At 41.6% G+C, this 19,131-nt stretch overlaps 1 protein-coding gene across 2 annotated transcripts; it reads right to left on the bottom strand.

Moving 5' to 3' along the window:
* Positions 1-190: 190 nt before the first annotated feature.
* On the bottom strand, positions 191-14,527 carry LOC130205096 (AF4/FMR2 family member 1-like). 2 transcript variants are annotated; one of them, XM_056432228.1, is made up of 19 exons: positions 14,358-14,527; positions 12,126-12,246; positions 11,282-12,028; positions 9,492-9,533; positions 9,077-9,163; positions 8,322-8,355; positions 7,638-7,695; positions 7,042-7,189; positions 5,869-6,903; positions 5,701-5,789; positions 5,368-5,596; positions 5,028-5,119; positions 4,272-4,335; positions 4,025-4,161; positions 3,844-3,915; positions 2,869-2,962; positions 2,696-2,733; positions 2,367-2,611; positions 191-2,168 (listed from the first exon to the last, which is right to left on the bottom strand). In XM_056432228.1, exons 1-19 carry the CDS (start codon positions 14,372-14,374, stop codon positions 2,044-2,046), a joined length of 3,474 nt encoding a protein of 1,157 aa, XP_056288203.1. In that variant the 5' UTR covers positions 14,375-14,527; the 3' UTR covers positions 191-2,043. The 2 variants fall into 2 exon arrangements, with proteins under 2 accessions (XP_056288203.1, XP_056288204.1); XM_056432229.1 differs by lacking the exons at positions 191-2,168; positions 3,844-3,915; positions 4,025-4,161 and having other exon boundaries at positions 2,562-2,611; positions 14,358-14,525.
* Positions 14,528-19,131: the final 4,604 nt, after the last annotated feature.

Below are 19,131 nucleotides of genomic sequence, written 5' to 3'. Positions count from 1 at the left end.
TTCAACTCTATTATACAGTGTATATAAATATGATATAAAATATATATATACATGTATTAGTACACCAATAAAAATCAGACATTAATAAACTTTTGTTCATGTGCAATAGCAAGTCAAGTTATTTAATGACCTTTACCACCAAATTGTGTAATTCTTTATTTCCTAAATAAATAAATGAGTAAACAAAACATTCATTTCCAGTGTTTATTCATCTTTGTACACCGCAACACAAATTCTTTACATATTTCACAAAACATGTTTCTAAACATTTTCTCCGGTAAATAATTATTTGTCAAGAAGTGTAAACTTGTCGCAGAGTAATTCATAAACGAAGCACCGGCGACCGGACGATGGAAACAAAGCCACGAGTATCAAAAGACGACGGGGGAAGTTGAACGACCTTGAGCGCGGCGCGAAAACATTAAAGGTCGTTTCTACAGAAGCCTGATTGGTACAGAAAAAATAATCTCAAATGCCATGGCAACCAGAGTGATCGCTCCTCACTTAAAAAAATATCACTTTATCACACGTGAGGAACACGCGTGATCCTCGTCGAGCCCTTTAGTCGTGAGACAACAAACCGAGAGGACGACTAAAGCCACCGCTCTTCTCCCGCGTCACTATTTCATACCGATTACTTGTGAAAGTGTCATAACTACGTCAACGCATCACTAAAAAAAAAGAGTGTCGCCGACACACCCGATGCTTTTTATTGCAACGAACGGGAGAAAAGAGGAGCTCCGTCCCGCGGTGGCCAGGACTGCTCCCAAATTAGAAACTACAACTCCTCAAAGTGCATTCTTTATTTAGATATAGTTTGGGCCTTTGATTCTACACCCTCAGATTTAGGCAACGCGACGCTCCTCAACAGAAGAGTGGGACACAGAGGAACGCAGCTTCCTGGTGCAGAGACTACAATAATGGCCGCTCCTGTAGTTCCATTTGAAAGACTGTGAACCCAAACCCACCAACACGTCCAGCTCTGAGCCCCAGGACAGTCGGTGTAAGAGGATAAAATCAAAGGTTCTTTGGTCCCTCGACTTGTTATCGTGACAAGCGAGACGCGATCGCCATGGCAACGACGTAAACATTTTCACAGATTCAACAGTTACGCCCGATTCACAGTGACGTCTTTATTCATCGACAACTGACCGTCGCTAGTCTCCCCTGAGCGTCCCCAGAGGTTTTCTTACTTCCTCCTCATCACGTCCAGATCGTGCTCAGAACTCATCCTACACGTGTTCAGTTCTGTGAGAGAAAAATGTCAAATCAGCATTAACAGTATTTTGTATTTTCATTATTATTGCGGTGCGTTTCGATCCGACCAGAGCCGCGTAACCGTGGCAACGTTCTTTTGAGAAACTGAAAACGATTGTCCGTTATCTGGCCCGTTTGCAACAAGAGCCCGATGACTCATCTCTCCGCCAGACGGTCAACACCGGACCGCGTCACCAGTAGACATGACGTCGTCATCACTGGTTTTTAGACATAAAATGCTTAATTTAAGAAAAATACAAAATCCCTGACTTTCAAATCAAAAACGGATCTTTCGGCCTGCACAGGGAAATGTAATCCCTCTTTAAGAGACGTCAAACACAACTCATGATGCACGTGAACGATGACTACGGCGCCTTATTGTATTATTAATAATAAAAAGTGATGATAACAAATACAATCTGTGCCAGAACTAGCAACACAGCCACATGATGAGGAAAGGGGGAGGAGCCTGGAGACAAATGGCACTTGAGGTTATATTTCATGCGCAGCCATCTTGAATATCTTGACTCACAAATGATGCCAACACAACGACCGACTCACGGGACACGAAGGAAGTGGACTACGGCAGACGAGACCTACGTCATAAAAAGTGCAAGAGAGAAAGTGAGCAACACCGAAGTGGAAACAAGAAATAACAAGTGCAAAGCTCAGCGCGGCGTCCTCGGGAACACGCTTCACGTGAGATGTCTGTCTGTATTTTCCACGGGAGGAAGAGGAACGGGGCGGTCCGGGTCGGTGCCGAGGGGGAAGCAGAGGAGCGGCGGGTCACTTTACCTTCCGGCTGTCCAGCCTCAGCCAGTGGACGGCCCGCCGCGTGTAGCCGACCAGCGAGCTCATGCTGGACGCGAGGCTCAACGGGCCGATGGCGGCGTCCAGCTCCGTCAGCACGCCTGAAACACACAGAAACATCAAGAACAATCACCAGCAGTACATCAACACACACACACGATGTGTTCATCCATCTTTTCCGGGTCACGTGACACACGGATGGCACCGGGCTGCGTCAGAGAAACATCTAAAGACTGCGACCGCTCTTTCAGGCGGCCGTGGCGTTAACTCCGCCCCTCCGCCGCCGCCCACTCCCTTACCGCTGCCTCCGTGTGCCAGCTCCTCCGCCTGCTCCCAGATGTCGTGAGCGCTCAGGAACAACATGGTGATGTTGACGTAGGTGAACGCCACCTGTCCGATGGCGTGGGGAACCAGCACGGTGGCGGCGGAGCCGGCGGCCGGGTCCACGGCCGACCCGCCGACGCTGAGGTTGGAGCCGGGGCCGCTGGACGTGTTGGCCGGAGACGGCATGGTGGGGGTGTGGGACGGGGGCGTGTCCGTCACTCTGAAGACGGAAAGAGACGTTAGAGCAACGCGGCGCCGTGCAGGACGCCCGCGGCCCAAAGAGTGCAAACTACACCACACTTACTTTAGTGATACGACAGAGGCGTGGGGAGCGGTTGAGTTCTGAAAGAGGGACACATTTAATTAGCAAAACGAAATAGGTTCAATTTACAGCTACTACGTCAAAATGTGTCATTTAGGAACGACCTAAATCATTTAAACAACATGAACACAGGCGGTCAGGACGGTGATACTTACACTGAAGTGTTCAGTGAGAGTCTTTGAATACTTGAGTGCAATTTTTTGCTTGTGGCGAAACATGGCCATCTGCAGCAGAGACTGGCCCTTCAGACTGAGGAGCACAACCGCACGTTATTAAGGGATGCACAATGCGCACGATTCACTAGAGAACACAAATAGATAACTATACTATGACTTTAAAAAAAATGATTTTCTTAAAACTTTCTAAAGACTTTCAATACACATTTCATGACATACTACAGCAGAGCTTTTTAAGCATCCTGTACAGACTTTGAAATACTAAACTAAAATATTGTCATGGCTTTTTCTTTTCTTTTTCTTCAGTGTACTAAGATCATTATTTTTGACATATATAAAACTATATTAAAGACAAATCAGTGACACACGATGTTATTACATTGTTAGACAATTTTCAAAATAAGACACTAGGACTTCTTTACTGACATTTTTAAACATAACTCTGCATTTGGCAGGCAGATGGCAGGACAGAGCGCACGACGCCATCTGGCTGAGGAGATGGAGTCTACCAGTGGTGCTTAGGGCTCAAGCCTACTATATATATATATATTTTTTTTAAACAGATATATAAAAAATGATATATACATTTTAAATATATATATACATTTTATATATATAAAATATTTAAAAAATGTATATTTATATATATATATATATATAAACATACACACACACACTAACTTGCAGAGTTTCTGAACATACATCAAATTGCTCTCGTCAATTGTTTCTACACTACATTGAAAATAGAGCTCAAATAAAAATCCCTCTGACATTAACGAGCGAGAACGAATGAGAAACCCAATTAAACCCAAGTCTCTAAATCTGTTTTGTTTAGACAAGGACCAAAACAGAAGGGGGCAAGATCAAGGAGGCACAGATATAATCAGTAATGTGATCTCATGAGACATTCAGGTTTGTGGATAAACAGCACATGAAGTATAATCCACCCCTTACCACAAAGATAAAAAGTCCTTTTCTGAAGGTGAAGCAGAGACGTCCTCTGAATTTTTAAGTTTCAGTACAAACCTGAGAGAGTGGAGAATGTGGCGGTAAAACTAATGCATGGATAAAGTTCAGTTCTGAGGCTAAACACGTTCATGTTAACTGGGATAGTAAAGATAGAAGTGGTCCGTACTTGAGCAGTTCCAATGTCTCTGCAAACATAGTGTAGGAAGACATTGAAACGTGAGGATCTTTTTCCATGGCAATGCCACTTTCAACAAAGAACATGGCCGCGTCCAAGTAGTTGAAAGCTTTACTGAGCTTATCGGACTACAGGGAGAAAGCAAACATAAATACAGTGTTTTGCCTTCTGGTCAGTTGTTGTATTACTGCAGTCATTTTAGTAAAACTCCTCAAAATCAACGAAAGGGAGAACCTACCTCTGCATCGGCTTTGTGCTTCAGTTTTTTGGCCTCCTTTATGTAATGCTTTACCGGATACTGCCTACAGGTGGAATACATATTTGACAACACAATAGAAATTGTCATGGCTGATAACAAAATAAAAAGGTTGTAACTTAGAACCGTGGCATTTACTTAAATGCATCTAGGTAACACGTTTAACCAAAGAAGCTCAATATGAATGGAAATTCTCGCATTCCACACATTTCATCCCCCCATTCTGTTCATCATCTCCCCACCTCCCATCAAATCACCAGATACACCAGTTCATCTCCCACAATGGGTCATTTTGAAAAGGCCTCCACACACACACACACTCATATGTGCGTAGAGCACCACCGCTGCCTTCACGAGTCAGACTACTACTGTGCGTTGATGTGTGCGGAAGCTTTTTAAGTTTAGTTTGAAAAACTTGCATAATAAGAGGAGACACAAGAGAAGAAGAGAGACCTGGGATCATATTTATTAAGCATCTCATCGTGGAACATGCGTCTTAAATGATTGGTGTGAGGCACATTTGGCAAGACTTTGAAAATAATTCAAGCACTTCCTGTAGCTTCTAGCAAGATGTTGGTACATTAGGACCGTCGGTCGTGTGCATTTTCTCTCCTCTCGGGATAATTGACACAGTCCAAACAGGTCCAGACACATAATCTTTTTTTTCGGGGACGACAGATTTTTTTTTTTATAACTGTATTTTAGAACAATTCAACAGCTAAGCGGATGAGATTTTACCTCTCCTCTAATCTGAACAAGGGCCTGCTGCTCAAAGGGTCCCGGGTGGCCTGTGAAGACGATGGGATGTCCACGCTGCTCTTGGGCGGCTTCTGCAGGGACGGCAACGCAGACATTCAGTTACAATCGCAATGGTCATCCTTGTTTTGGAATAATTAACGAGGAAGACTTTTTCACTGATTACGATCACTCAAAGGACGAGAGATGTCAGAAGCTTGTCCCGGGAAAAACCCCAATCCCTACATCCATCCCTACAACCATCCCTACAACCATCCATCCCTCCAGCAATGGATCCCTACATCCATCCCTACATCCATCCTAGGTGCTTGTATCCCGTTACCTTTTCAGCACGCGGCGGGTCCGTGTGCTTTCCGCTGCTCTTCTTGTGCTTTGTGTTCGAGTCCTTGCGCGTCACTCCCGCCTCACTGGACTCCTTGGTTTCCCCAAAAGTGCGTTTGTGCGACTTCGGGCCTTTGACGGGGTCTCTGGGGGTCAGAGGCTGCTGCAAAGGACAAGGGGTTTTCTTTGCCTTCTTTTGATCTCGGTCCTCTTTGGAATTGCAGGAACGTCTGTAAGTCACAACATGGGAGAGATGATTTAGAGATCTGACACAGACCCAAAACTACAAATGTTGATGGTAAAAAAATAAAATAATCTGATTGATGGGACCTACTCCAGTTTGACAGAAGCACGATTTGATGAGGTATTCTTGTTTTCCAGCCTCTGTTTCTTCTTGGGATGAGTTGCATTGACTACCTCAACCTAGAAGACAGCACATCACATGTTATTATACAAATAATATGAACCTGTACGCCAACGAGCACAGACCTTTATATCTCACATTTTGAGGTTTACTCTTTGCGCTGGTTTTGGGGGGTTTGTGTGTAGTGGAAGCATCCCTGCCCCCTCCATCTTGCTCTATGACCAGTGCTGGTCTCTTTGCAGGGACGGGGGTCTCCTGGTGGTTGTCCAGGGTCGGGGGCACTCGCGAGAGGAGTCTTAGATCAATCTTCACCAGCAGAGATCTCGAAGGCCTGTGGGGGTCACGACAACTCTTGGCTATCGGTCTAGTCTTCTCAGAGTTCTTGTGTGTTGTTTTGTGAGGAGGCTTGGGCCCCCTCTGGCAGAGGCTCTCAGACTTCTCTTTGCTACTACTGATTTCAAGTAGTCGGACTGGAGACAGCAGGTCGGGCTGAGTGTGACTTTGTGTGGGGCAGGAGCAGCGCATCGGATATTGTACCCCACATAATGGACAATGACCACACGGGACCGCTGGGAGTTCCGGCTCTTCTGCAGCCTTCCGTTTGTCAAGCGCCGTGCATTGTGAAGTCCTTTTGCCGTCTCTTTTAGTGTCACTTTTATCCTTGCTTTTCTTGCCACGTCCTGTTTTCGTCTTTACCTTGGGTCGATCTGTGGAACAGGGCTCTTTGTCTTGCGTGGCGACGACTTCCTCACACTTCACAGCGGTAGCTGCTTCAGCGCGATCTGGGCAACCTGCCCTCTCTGGTATTGACGAGTGCTTGTTCAATGGAAGTTTCCTGGTACTGCTACAGCTGTTGAAATCACCGAGGGGGGATAGTTGGCTACTTTGGTGGTTGTAGATGTCCTGAGGGATTTCCCTGTGCTGCTGGAGCTTTGCAACCCGATCAGGGAAGTCTCTCTGGCGAGTTGAAAGCTGAGGTTTGGACGCCCTGGTGGGGTCGGCGACCTCTACGCTGGCTAAGAGCTTTGAGCTATGACTGAGCGGTGGCTGCTTGTGAGCGGGGCCCTCGGAGGCATGTGCAGCGCTTTGGCTCTCAGCGCCGGCGTTCTGCTGACTTGACCGGATCCAGTTTCCCAACTGCCAATCGCCATGCGTCACTGCTGGAGCATCAGGCTAAAAAAGAAGGGGGAAAAAAGACACAAACATTGTGATTTTTAGAAAATGAGGCGGAGCAAAGAGTTCAGAGAATGTTTATGTGTCCTTTATTCAATATGAACGATGTGTACAAAAAAAGAGCAAGCAGAAAATCACCTTGGTTTTGACGTTCAAGTTACTCACAGGGAGCAGAGTTGGCTCCTCGATGGCGCAGTCACTCTCCGACTCTGATCTTGAGCTACTCTCCGAGTCGCTGGAGCTGGTGGACTCTACCCCTCTGATATGTGCCGCTTCAAATGAACGACTGCGCACACACATGAAAAATACACAAGATCACATCACATAAAAATGTCAAAAAATATAAAATATGAAATAAATACATGTTTGAAAATTATTTATATATATATATTCTATAACTCTTTATAAGTTGCTAAATTAAAAATGTCTTTGTGTTTCCTTATGGCCCTTCTTGGCCAAATTAATGGTTAATTTTTACTTTATTATTATGCATTCTTACTTTTGAAGGTTGTATTTCTGTAAAAAACACAAAATAAAATATCAAGTAAAAAAATAAATGTTTTTATGTATTTAAAAACAAGCTACTGATTGTTTTCATTAATTTTCCAACAGTTTCTTAAATGTGTAGATTTCCTTGTCATTCACGATAACAATATGAATATATTTTTTAACTTGCACATCTGCGGTGTCAAGCTTTAAAATAATTGCACAAGAGAAAAGGCCAAATGGCTTACGCTGAGGAGCTCTGCTGGATGAGCTGGGATGGATCTGCAGGAGAGCTCTCATAGTTCTCTGATAGAAATGAGATAGAACGACTGTGTTAGTATACGTTGGTCAAATAATGCAGCATTTTGTAAAACTTATTTTCTGCTAGGCGCCTCAACAGCAAGGCGACTAAAAATAGTCGTGCTGGCTGATTTTCTAAAAGCCAGAATCACTCAAGATAAGATAACACAAGGGCGGAAGGAAAGAGCAGACATAAGTAATAGATGAATCAAACAAAACAAACATGGAAGAAAAAGGAGGCCTGAGATCAGTGCGAGATCGCTCCTCCTCTTCTCTATAAGATCGTCTCTTCTCCAAGCGGAGGTTAATTAGAGATAAAGTTGCATGGTTGTTTCCCTCTAGTATGTTGTGGGCACAGTGGTTGTACATGTCGCCATAAAAACATTGCTTTGCAGAAAACATGGGGCTGAGAGATGACTAACTCTATGGATATTAAAAGCTAAAGGGCAGGGAGGAGAATATTTATGCCACACCGTCTCCCAATGATGATCAAACCTCAACATGCTTTTTACGAAGACGGATCGAAGGCTAACTCTTTGCATTCACAGCTCATTTTCCATGATGGGAGTAATATCATTTCTATTTATTATCATGTTGATCCTTGTACTCTGCTTTATTCCCTTTTTACTCACTTTTTCCTGGACATGAAGAGACACGCTCGGCTTCCTGTAAAAGACACAAAACACAAGCAAGCTGTTACCTGGGTCACATGGTACATTTAATAATCAGGACAGTTTTCCTGATCTTAGACCAAAAGCAGAAGTGAGTCGATGAAACAAAAGGCTCCGTGGTCATTGAACTCCAAGCTCTTTGATCCTCCTCTACATGAAGATCCTCATTACATTGCAAAGTGATTTGTTAATCGGACATTATGGAGATAGCCTGTGAACATTTGAAAATTAGATTTTTATGGTGGGGGAAATCAATATCCACAGTTCAGCCACAGGCGAGTTCATTTATTGTGGAGCTGACAATTTGACCTCAGGTGAAAGCTCATTAGGCACGCACAAGGAGAGGTTCATCCGTGGTGAATTGTCTGAATATGGGACAGCTGCAGTATTTCTAACGCACTGTGTCTGGCATCAAAGCCCACCAGCGACTGCCAGTGAGTATCCATCCAGGATGGAGTATCCAGGGGATAAACCCGGTATTTGGTAAATCAGAGAGATTTTTGCACCGATGAGGTTCCAACTTGGGAAAATTCCCACTTGATTTAGCTAACTCTACCTTCAGTTAAACGTTGGGAGTACTTTTGCATCACAAGGACTCATCATGTGGACTTTATCAAAGATGGTAAGGAAGGATGCAGGATTACTGCAAGCAGGATCCCTCTTCCTAAAGACACATCGACAGCTGCAGAGAGCAGAAATTTCAAGTTAGAGTTTACCTTGGCTTGGAACAGGGACTTGGAGGGTTCATCGGGGATAGGTGAGTGAATAGGTGTCAGGAGAGGGGGCAACGAGAAGATCATCTCCTGTTGAGGATTAAAACGAGTGTGATGTGCTAGGAGCCTACACACATGGGCCAATTAAAAAACAGGTGTCCCTTTATATTCCATGCAGGTGTTGTACTCCGATCTATTTTAGATTTTGTGACGGCACATGATAGTTTCTCCCGCTGCAAATTCAAGACAAGAAGCCGAGTGAGAACTTTACATGGTATAAAATGTCTGTGAGGCCGGTTGTTTAATGTTTTAGGTCAAGAAAACAAAATGTGTCCAACTTATAGATCTATACTCACATTATTGTGTTGGCAAAAGTCAAAAGCCAGCTGTAAACACGAATGTAAACATCTGGACTCACCCTCAAGATGTCCTGCACACATAGAACTTCATTTGAACTCGTCTGTAGAAAGGAAAGGAATAATTAGGAGTTTCCAAAAAGTCAAAATCCATTATTCAATTACAACCTGAAGAACAAACATATAAAGATGTGTTAAGGGCTGCAATTTTACAGAGCAATCTATTTATATTATTTTACATTAAGTTACAAGTAAATAAAGTAAACAAGAAAACCATCACATCCGTTTTCATCCCCCCGTTATTATTTATTCCTTGTTGACAAAGTGCTGCAAGCAGTGAAAGCAACTATATGTCAACCACATAGAGGCATCTCTATACACCTATAAGAGCTGTCATTTATCGTGAAACTTAGATTATTGCAAATCATTTGTAGATATACTGAAACATAAATAAAACTTTGATTAACTGAAAAGAAGTTTTGCAGAGCACTGGAAATAACAACTAAATAAAAAGGTTTAATACAATACACATTGTTTTATGCATTTCCTCTCAATACACAATATGTATTACGAAGGGAAATAATTAGCCATCTTCCTTAATGGCTGAATTGTTTCTGTTTATCAATTTAATTTTCCATGGCAGATTAAAATCAAAGCAACACACAGAAAACTAGGTGAAGACCTGTAATCCCAGTGTTGTCCAGCAGAGAGCTTTAGTTTTATGAAGAGTTGCTTTCTGTATGGAATAACTGAATTAATCATCATACATAAAGTTCATGAATTGTCCTTTTTTGTTTGATCTCCCACAGAAAATCAAACAAATAATAAAAAAAACACTATGCGTTAAAGAAACTGACAAAACTCTCCATCCAGTAAAGAAAAAAATAGACCAACTTAAAGGTCCTGCAGCCTATGAATGAACATATTACTTTCTGCTTCATGTGGGAGGATAAAACATTACAAACATCTATGAATAGAAATATAATGCAGTCCTATCCTAACGCCTCAATCATAGATGAGTGACACAATACCCCGTATCAGGCTTAACGCGGGCCAACCGTAACATCTGATAAACAGTGTGACTGGAAGGGTCAACAGGCTGCATTTCAGTTGGTTTTCAGGCCCGTCTGTCAGTCCTTCCTTCTGAATGGACAGTGTTTGAGATAAAGCTAGAGCGAATGGGCCCAGAGCAGTTATGCAAGTTGGTGATGAAGCTCATTTATTGTTCTGCTGCTGAGCCCAGAGGTGAAGTGATCAGAGGCAGCTGAGGTCACATATACCTGAATATTCAGGGAAGAATATCAAAACTATAGGAGAGTTTTCAGAGGACATCCTGGTATCAGCAGGCACACAATCCTCGAGTTCCACTATAAATTTATATCCCAGACAATCGTCCTGGGAATTAACAAGTAGGACTTCCGTTGTCCCATCACCTCCACCAAAGTACCAAATAATAGACTCAGAGACGTTTATATCTTACGGGCAGAATTGACTCACAAAAGCAGATACTACAGTAACTTCTCAATACTATACTTCATGTCCTACATGCAACAATAACAGTGCTCTAGTGTTCAACAAATGATAGCTAATTGAGGCCCATTGATGGCTTCTGCTGGCGTCAGGATTTCATCTAAAATGTTGAACTGAGTTTGTCCCAATCAGAGTGCTGAATGCAAAATTAAAGCCCACAGACGGTTAGTTTAGCTTTGCATGAAAACTAGAAAGGGGCTCCGTCTAGAGATAACAAAATCCACCTCCCAGCACCTTTAAAGCTCACTAATTAACACTATAAAGGTTGTTTGTTCGATCCGTATAAAAACAAAGCATAAATATACACATGCAATATACTCACCTCCAAAATGCCTAGATCAGATTTGTTGATTAACTCAGGTAGCGGTACATATGGCTCCGGTGAAGACTTCAACTCAGGTGACTCGCTGACCACCTGGTCCTGACCATCCATGGGCCGCACATACGCCGTGGGCTTCTTGGTCATGACCACGCTGGGCTGCTTTGACGACAGGAGTGACGGGAAGGTCTGGGAAGGTAGTGCATTACCCTTGTTTGCTTGGGACAGAGACGCTTCGCTGGGGGACTGCTTCAGGTTAAAAGTGGAAACATCCATGTCCTTGTCATCATGGTCACTGGAATGTGGGAAAGGGAGCAGCTCAGCATCAGGAGACTGAGAAGACATTTCACGGGAAAGGCCGACACACTGCTTGAGCTCCGAGTGGGCTTCACTCCTCTTTTGTTGATGTGCTGAGATGCTGAGCTGACTGTGGTTCAAAGAAACATTTGAGAAAGTGGATGAATGTCCATGATGGTGAGGAGAAGAGGCAGTGGACGACCTCACCGGCTGAGAGTTGTAGATGTCACTAGATGGGGCTTTCTGACTTTGGGTGGACACGTACTGGATTTGGTTATGGAATGGCGGCTTGGTCGGCTTATCTGTGTTTGGCGGACCCTGATCTGAGTGTGAGAAGGTTACACAAGTAGGAATGGGTAATGGCTCAATAGCAAAGGGATATGGATTATTCACATCTTCATAGCTGCCAAGCATCCCCTGGATTCGATTGGAAAGCTCATCCCCTTTGTTTGTCTGCAAAAAGAAGAGGAAAACACTTCATTTTACAAACCATTCTTTTCATTCCTGTGTGGTCGTAATAGCATGGAGCTCATGATATGTGGTTATTTACCTTGTATGGTACCCCAAAGAGCGGCACAGTCTCAAAGTTGAGTTCTTTGGCTTGGCTTGTTTCTTGGTTCCTCTGCTCCCATGCACGGAGGCGAAGACGGTTCCTTTCCTCATTGTATGTACTGGAGCACACGACAAAGAAAGACAGATGTTCAGCCCGCATTGCATTTACAAGTGGATGATCAAACTGTAACACTTGCATATGACGAGTTACCCTGTTAAAAGATGAATTAAATGTCTGGTGACACGCTCCATTTCCTCAATGGATACAGCTCTGTATTTCATCCGTCACATTTATATACTAAAAAGTAAGGTTTATTTATTTATTAAACAAACTCCAGAACAATTCATGCGACTGATCCTCAATGATAAGATCAGTTTTGACCAAAAAAACCCCAGAACATTTAGAGTGCAGATTTATGGCATCTTATCACAGACGTGTCTACCCAAGGGGCAAAGCAGCAGGGTCTGATGGGAGAACACAGGGCCATCTTATCAACAGACAAGTGTAATTAGACTCACAGACGCCATGAGGATACGCCATGAGGATTCACCACAACATTCACATCTGTTCTCTCCAGCCCCAAAGGATTACACGTAGCCCATGCAGACTTCATATGGATATTAACAGTCCCGATATGACGCCAAAGACAAAAATAGCTCTTTCACTGTAGTAAAAGTGCATTGCGAATGTGGAACAACCGCAGGGCCCGTGGGATCAGGCCCCGATTACAAACTTTACATATACTAAAAGTGAACTGAACACTTATCTACATTTCATCCCAAAATACAGTGCTGATCATCCTCACTGACGGCAAGCCCAATGGGGTGCTTCCATGGCAACAAGTGGAGCAGCACAGATTTGGGAGCAAGCCAAACAGATGAGCACTTCCTCATTAATGGAGCAGAGAGACTGGCCAAACTACCCGAACAACACAGACTGTTACTGCCCAGTCGCAGAACTACCCAGGGGTAAAGCAGCATATTGTGCATGTATTGAATTACACACTAGCCTTCTGAACAAACATGAGACAGATTGTGTTGACTGTACATATTGATGATGCAACAAGCACACAATTTACAGAAATACTAAGAAACAGCTGCTAATGTTCGCAATATCAGGGGTTGAATTATTGAAGAGGCTGGACCATAAACTGTCTAATAACTGTTATATTCTTATAGATTAACCTCTGTTAATAATAATTACTCACATATAAACTCAACCCTAACTTGTTTGGACCAATAGCAACATTTTTTGGTAATTTGGTGGGCAATTCTCCCATCTTTAAAACACATTATAATTTGCTATACCCTGTGCTCTTCCACCGAGGTGAATTGGAGGGTTTTAAGTGAACGGATTCACCAATCATAGATGACAAATGCCAGAAACTTAATTGTAGAATAAAGAGGGTCAGAAGAGGACTTGTTCACATCATGGAATAATCCCCCAAAGAAAGCAGAGCTGGTACTGAAACAGTCAAACCTGAACAGAAGAGGAGCATCAAACCCTGGGAGACAGAGTACCAAAATAGTCCAATGTATTACACAGAAACTCTGAAACGCCTCAATTCAATCAGTGAAAAAATAAGTTTGGTTATTCAGAAAAGCACATTACTATATATATATATAGAGAGAGAGAGAGAGATAGAGAGAGAGAGAGAGAGAAAAAGAGAGATGTCTGTATGTATGTATGTGTATATATATATATATATATATATATATATCAATAAAATATAAACACAAACACACACACACAGAAAAGTCAGCCCAGTTTTCTATTGTTGTCCAACTAGTTATCCAAACTCCAAGTTACTCAAAACACCACGGGTGAGGTTTTGCATAAATTCCCATCGAAGTAAATGTTAAGTTACCTTAAAACTAAAACACGTAGTGAGCTAAGCTAACTAGCTAGACGTTGATTCAAATAAAACAGATTGTATAAACAAAGCAGTTCCCTTTAACCAGCTGGTGAAAGAAAAAAAATATCACACCAGCCACCTCTTTCCAGCTGATTCCACCCCTTCCTCGAACTGCTTATGAAAGCTAAAACCATGCAGGTCAGACCGCCTTTCTCTCCGATACTTTCACACAGTTGCAAATTAAAACTTTTACTTGTGGGCCAAGCGCGCGACCCGTGAGCTCAGCTAAACCGCCGCGAGCTAATTAACGGCAGCTACCCGTTAGGCTGTCAGGCTGCGAAGCTAGCAGTTAGCTGCGGGTCTCTCCTGCCTACCTCGACTCAGATGCCATGTCGCGCCTCTCACAGCGGCCGAAGTTGTCATGAGCTTCCGACAGTCCTCGGAAAGGGGTTCTTCTCACTTAGTCACATTTTTTTCTTTTCTAAATAGTTGATTAAATGGCTGACAGGCCGTCGTTGTTTGATAGTTGTCTGCTAACCATCCGTGTTTGGGTTTCTCTCTCTCTCTCTCTCTCTCTCTCTCTCTCTACTGGATTGTTCTACTCTATTCAGCCACCCGGGGACCAAAGCTTAGTTGTATACACTCAATGCAGTTCAAGCGTTTGCAAAAATGTATCCAAAGCAGTTGTGTTGGTATTATACGAGGAAATACGAAGTAGATATAAGTCCTTTACGAGCTGTATTATGCGCCGCTTTGACCTCACCGCGACAGTTAGCCCGAACTTTACACGACTCCCCCCCGCGTCAGACATGGTACGGTCATCAGTTAAAGCCCGTGTTCTCAAATTATCTTTATTTTTAAGTGACTTGTTGACAGCTAAAGAAAAATAAATGTATTTATAAGATGAATAAATGAAGATACAATACAATAAAAGGGGAGAATACATACATAATAACATTTGTTTCATGCGAATAGCAAAGGTGTTATATCATGGTTCAGACAGACTGTCACACATAATACAAAAATGGACGACCAACAACAAAAGTAGTTTATAGGTTTATTAAAAAGCTACTAAACTGCTTTGTTTTAAGCAATATTTGGTTGTCTGTTTAAAATTCCTACCTGACAGAATTAGTACCTTTATTAAAAGCGCGTTGTAGTCCATTATGATACCTGGCAGAATTAACTTTCTTTCTTTAAAGCTAATTCATTATGGCCCTTTTTTTAAGATCTAATTTTATAGACTATTTGGATTGATATATTTTATGATTTTTGGTCGGGCAATCTCCTGTCCAGCTTCCTTTGCCATCATTTCATTTTCAATCTAAACAGGAATGATGGATATATTATTTTCTTATCTTGTTTAAAGCTCAAAAGAAGGACATCTAGAGCTGGCAAGGATGCACTTTTCTGCCCAGAAACACTGAAGTAGATCATAAAGTCTGACTCACTATGCCACCTTGGTGCTAGTTTTGGTGCATGAGTTCAGATTTGATGACACAGAGCCCAAAACTGGCAATGGTTGTCATGTAGGTTTCAGAGCTTCGCCTGCAGCTGTAAAAAAAACAACAACACAGAAATCATTTAACACATTTTAACCAAACATGTAGGATGAACATGCTGAGGGAGTGCGTCACAAAAGAATCGAGCAGCCTGTGTCTGCTGCTCTGGGAGCATGGACACCGGCACGTGTCTGATTTAATGCAGGCCTGAAGTGCAGGCTGTGCAGAAAGGCCTGTTATTGGACACTCACCCTGGGTAGTTATGTTATGCTACTGGCGGTCTGCCTGCAGAGCATACCGACATCTTCTTACTTCATTTAGACCTAACTGGAGCCTCAGGACTGCTGAACGAGCTGACCATTAGACTTTTAAGATTGTAGATAAAGATTACGGCCTTAGGATCATGATATGCATAATATAGAACAAATAGCTCTTCAATACAAAAAGAGAATTTAAAGGAACATTTCCTTTTCTCAAAACCATTTCCAATTTGTGAATTTAGATATTTAACAAACAGTGTTTAGTGCAGAATATATATGTATATATATAATATATATATATATAAATATATATATAAAAAAATATATATGTGTGTGTTTAGTATGTATACATTTATATATATATAAATACATTTAAAAATATATATATGTATATGTGTGTGTGTTTAGTATATATATATGTATTTATATATACTGCAAATAAACACTGTGTTCAATATATAAATCCAAGGCAAGCTGCACAAATCTGGGGGATTTAATTGTGTATATTTCAGGTACTGATTGAGGGCAGTGATTTGTCAATGACACACAGCATTTATTTTGTGTTTGATATAGATAAAGATCTTAGTGGATAGTTCAACTGTTTCCACTTTCTTTTTGCATAACTCACAGAAACACAACACTGCTCTGTGACAAGCCTGCCCCATCCAGAGGCTGGATGTTGTACAGCAGGGCTATTCAACTTCAGTAGTCTGACATACACAATCACAGGGGTACACAGAATATGATGAGTTGTTGACTTTATACATTTTCTTGTAAAACTACCAAAGTTCAGATAAAATATTATTAGATTAATCAATTAGTTGCTTAAGAGAAAAAAATGTAAACAAATATTTTGATAATAATTTCACTTTAAATAATTAAAAAAACATTTTATGGTTCCAGCTTCTTAAGAGAAGATGTGCTGCTTTTCTATTTTTCCTAATTTGAATGATTTTTAAATATTGTTATACTTGTGTTCGCCAATAGGGGCAGTAGCGGGTTTTGCCATGACTGGCGCCGTAATTCTTGTCTTAAACAAACAAGTTAGACCAGCGTAACGCAGACTGACACAGCTATTAATGTGAGTCTGTCTTGGTGTTTACAGGTGAGAAACGTACACAAGCACCATATATATTAATGTTATGTACGCTCGCTTTGGTGATGATATATTTTGATAGTTATTTAGTGTGTAGTAGTTAAAGGGAAGACAGTTAATGACAGTTCTAGATAGTTACATGTTGTGTCCCGTGACAGATATAAACCGTAGTATGCACACACATAAGTACATATATACATACACAACATCATGTACATACATATAAACAGGTTTCCTGGTGGAAGTCACTTCTTGTCAGTGCCGTCGATCTCCGTGATCTTGTCGTCGCCATGGAAACATTGTCACATGACTTTGGTTCTGTGCTGTGACGTCGCTACTCGCTAGTGACGTCACGGAGCGCCGAACCAAAGTCTGTATATAGAAGTGATTTCCAGCAGTCTGCAGCACCCTTTCTTTTCTCAGAAGGGGTTGAGGGATTACTTGTGAATTCCACAGAAGGGGCGGATGGGGTAGGTGAATCTGAAGCGCCTACCCCCCTCCCTGCGGAGAGGGGTAGGCGATTCTGTGAATCAGCTACTCCTCTCCCGGTGTGTGGCGGTTTGGTGAGATTCACCTGCAGCTACACTCTCTCCCAATAGGGGGGCTCTGTGGTATTCAAGGTAAGAGGTTGTGGAGACGTCCACAACCTCGCCATGGGGGGACCTAAAGATCATGATATGCATAATATAGAACAATATAGCTCTTCAATACTAAAAGAGAATGTAAAGGAACATTTTTTCTTAAAACCATTTCAAATATGAGAATTTAGGGGACCTAAAGATCAATATTTAACAATATAGCTCTTCAATGCTAAAAGAGAATATATATAACCATTTCAAATATATATATATATTTAACAAACAGTGTATATATATATATATATATATACAATATATGTATATATAATATATGTATATATATGTGTGTGTGTTTAGTAGGTATATATATATATAAATAAATGTAAAATATATATGTGTGTGTGTTTAGTATATATATATTTATATATATGTAAATGAATTAAATATATATATGTGTGTGTGTTTAGTATAGATATATATTTATATATACTAAACATATATACTATATAACTCCCACCTCCACAGGGGCAGAAGTGAAGAGGCAGACTCCATTATTAAAAACAAGTTGTTTCTAAACTTAAAACTGTCTGGAAGAGACAAAAAGACAACTCTCTTTACCGTGCAGGTGTTCTGGTGGCACGGGCCGCTCTTAAAAAAGCAGACACCTGCCACTCGATCACAAACTCACGCTCTTCTTCTTTTAGGCGTACACAAATAAAAGAAATGGGTCGGGATGAATCTGGGTACCAGGAGTATTTTATATTTGATGGACGAGTGTCGCACACAAGCTACTTGGCTCAGTATGAACTCCATGAAGGTCCAGTGAAGAGCCGGAACCAGCTAATGTAGAATATACACACGTGCCACTTTATTAAAAGTGTTAATTAGATGATGGTTCATGCATTGAGTTCTTAATTACCATATACATATAATATGTGGACAAAAAATAGAAACGCCTCAATATATAATGCTGTTTTAAAACAATTCCGTTAACTAGAAGCTCAGTAATAAACAGAATTCAACAGCGTTAAGAACATATATATATATATAAAACATATATGTGGTTTATTAAAAAACATGTATAGAAACACGTGTATTATTTATTTATACTATAAAAGTATTTGCATTGAGGGAAAAAAATGAAGAAGAAAATAAATAATAATAATTCAATATATATTTTATTTATAATTTTGTTCATATTATATGTACTATAAAAGTATTTGCATTTTTATTTTTAACTTAAAATAGTGTTCAGCCTTAATTGTTGCTTACTCAGTGGAGCCCCCTGTGAGGAGAGAATTACCCACAATGCATTGCGTGAGATCAGGACTGTTTTCCAAGGCTTGCGCAATCGATTAGCATTCTCAGTCACGGTGCAAATTATTATTATTTTTTCGTTGACGTGTTTCATATTTTCCAGAGCTCACGGTCACTTCACAGAAACCGTCCGCACGTTTCTCAATGCTTTAGTTGTCAAGTTATTTGCTCTTTGATGTGGCGGAGTTGGGAGTTGGCTGCCCCGTAGCATTGTGGGTAATGGTACGGTCTCATCGGATTAGGGCTGTGTACCAAAGCACTGTTAGGATGATTTGGATCTTTGTTGGTGTTACTTTCATTCCTCCTCTACTGCAGCAGTGGAGACAAATGAGTTGCAGTGCCGTTTCCAGCCACACCGACACGCTGTCGGACCGGAAGCTTCTGAAGCGGCCGTG

The sequence above is a fragment of the Pseudoliparis swirei genome, chromosome 15 (genome assembly GCF_029220125.1).
Source record: "Pseudoliparis swirei isolate HS2019 ecotype Mariana Trench chromosome 15, NWPU_hadal_v1, whole genome shotgun sequence".
Taxonomy (NCBI): domain Eukaryota; kingdom Metazoa; phylum Chordata; class Actinopteri; order Perciformes; family Liparidae; genus Pseudoliparis; species Pseudoliparis swirei.
This window is presented reverse-complemented; position numbering and strand designations above follow the sequence as displayed.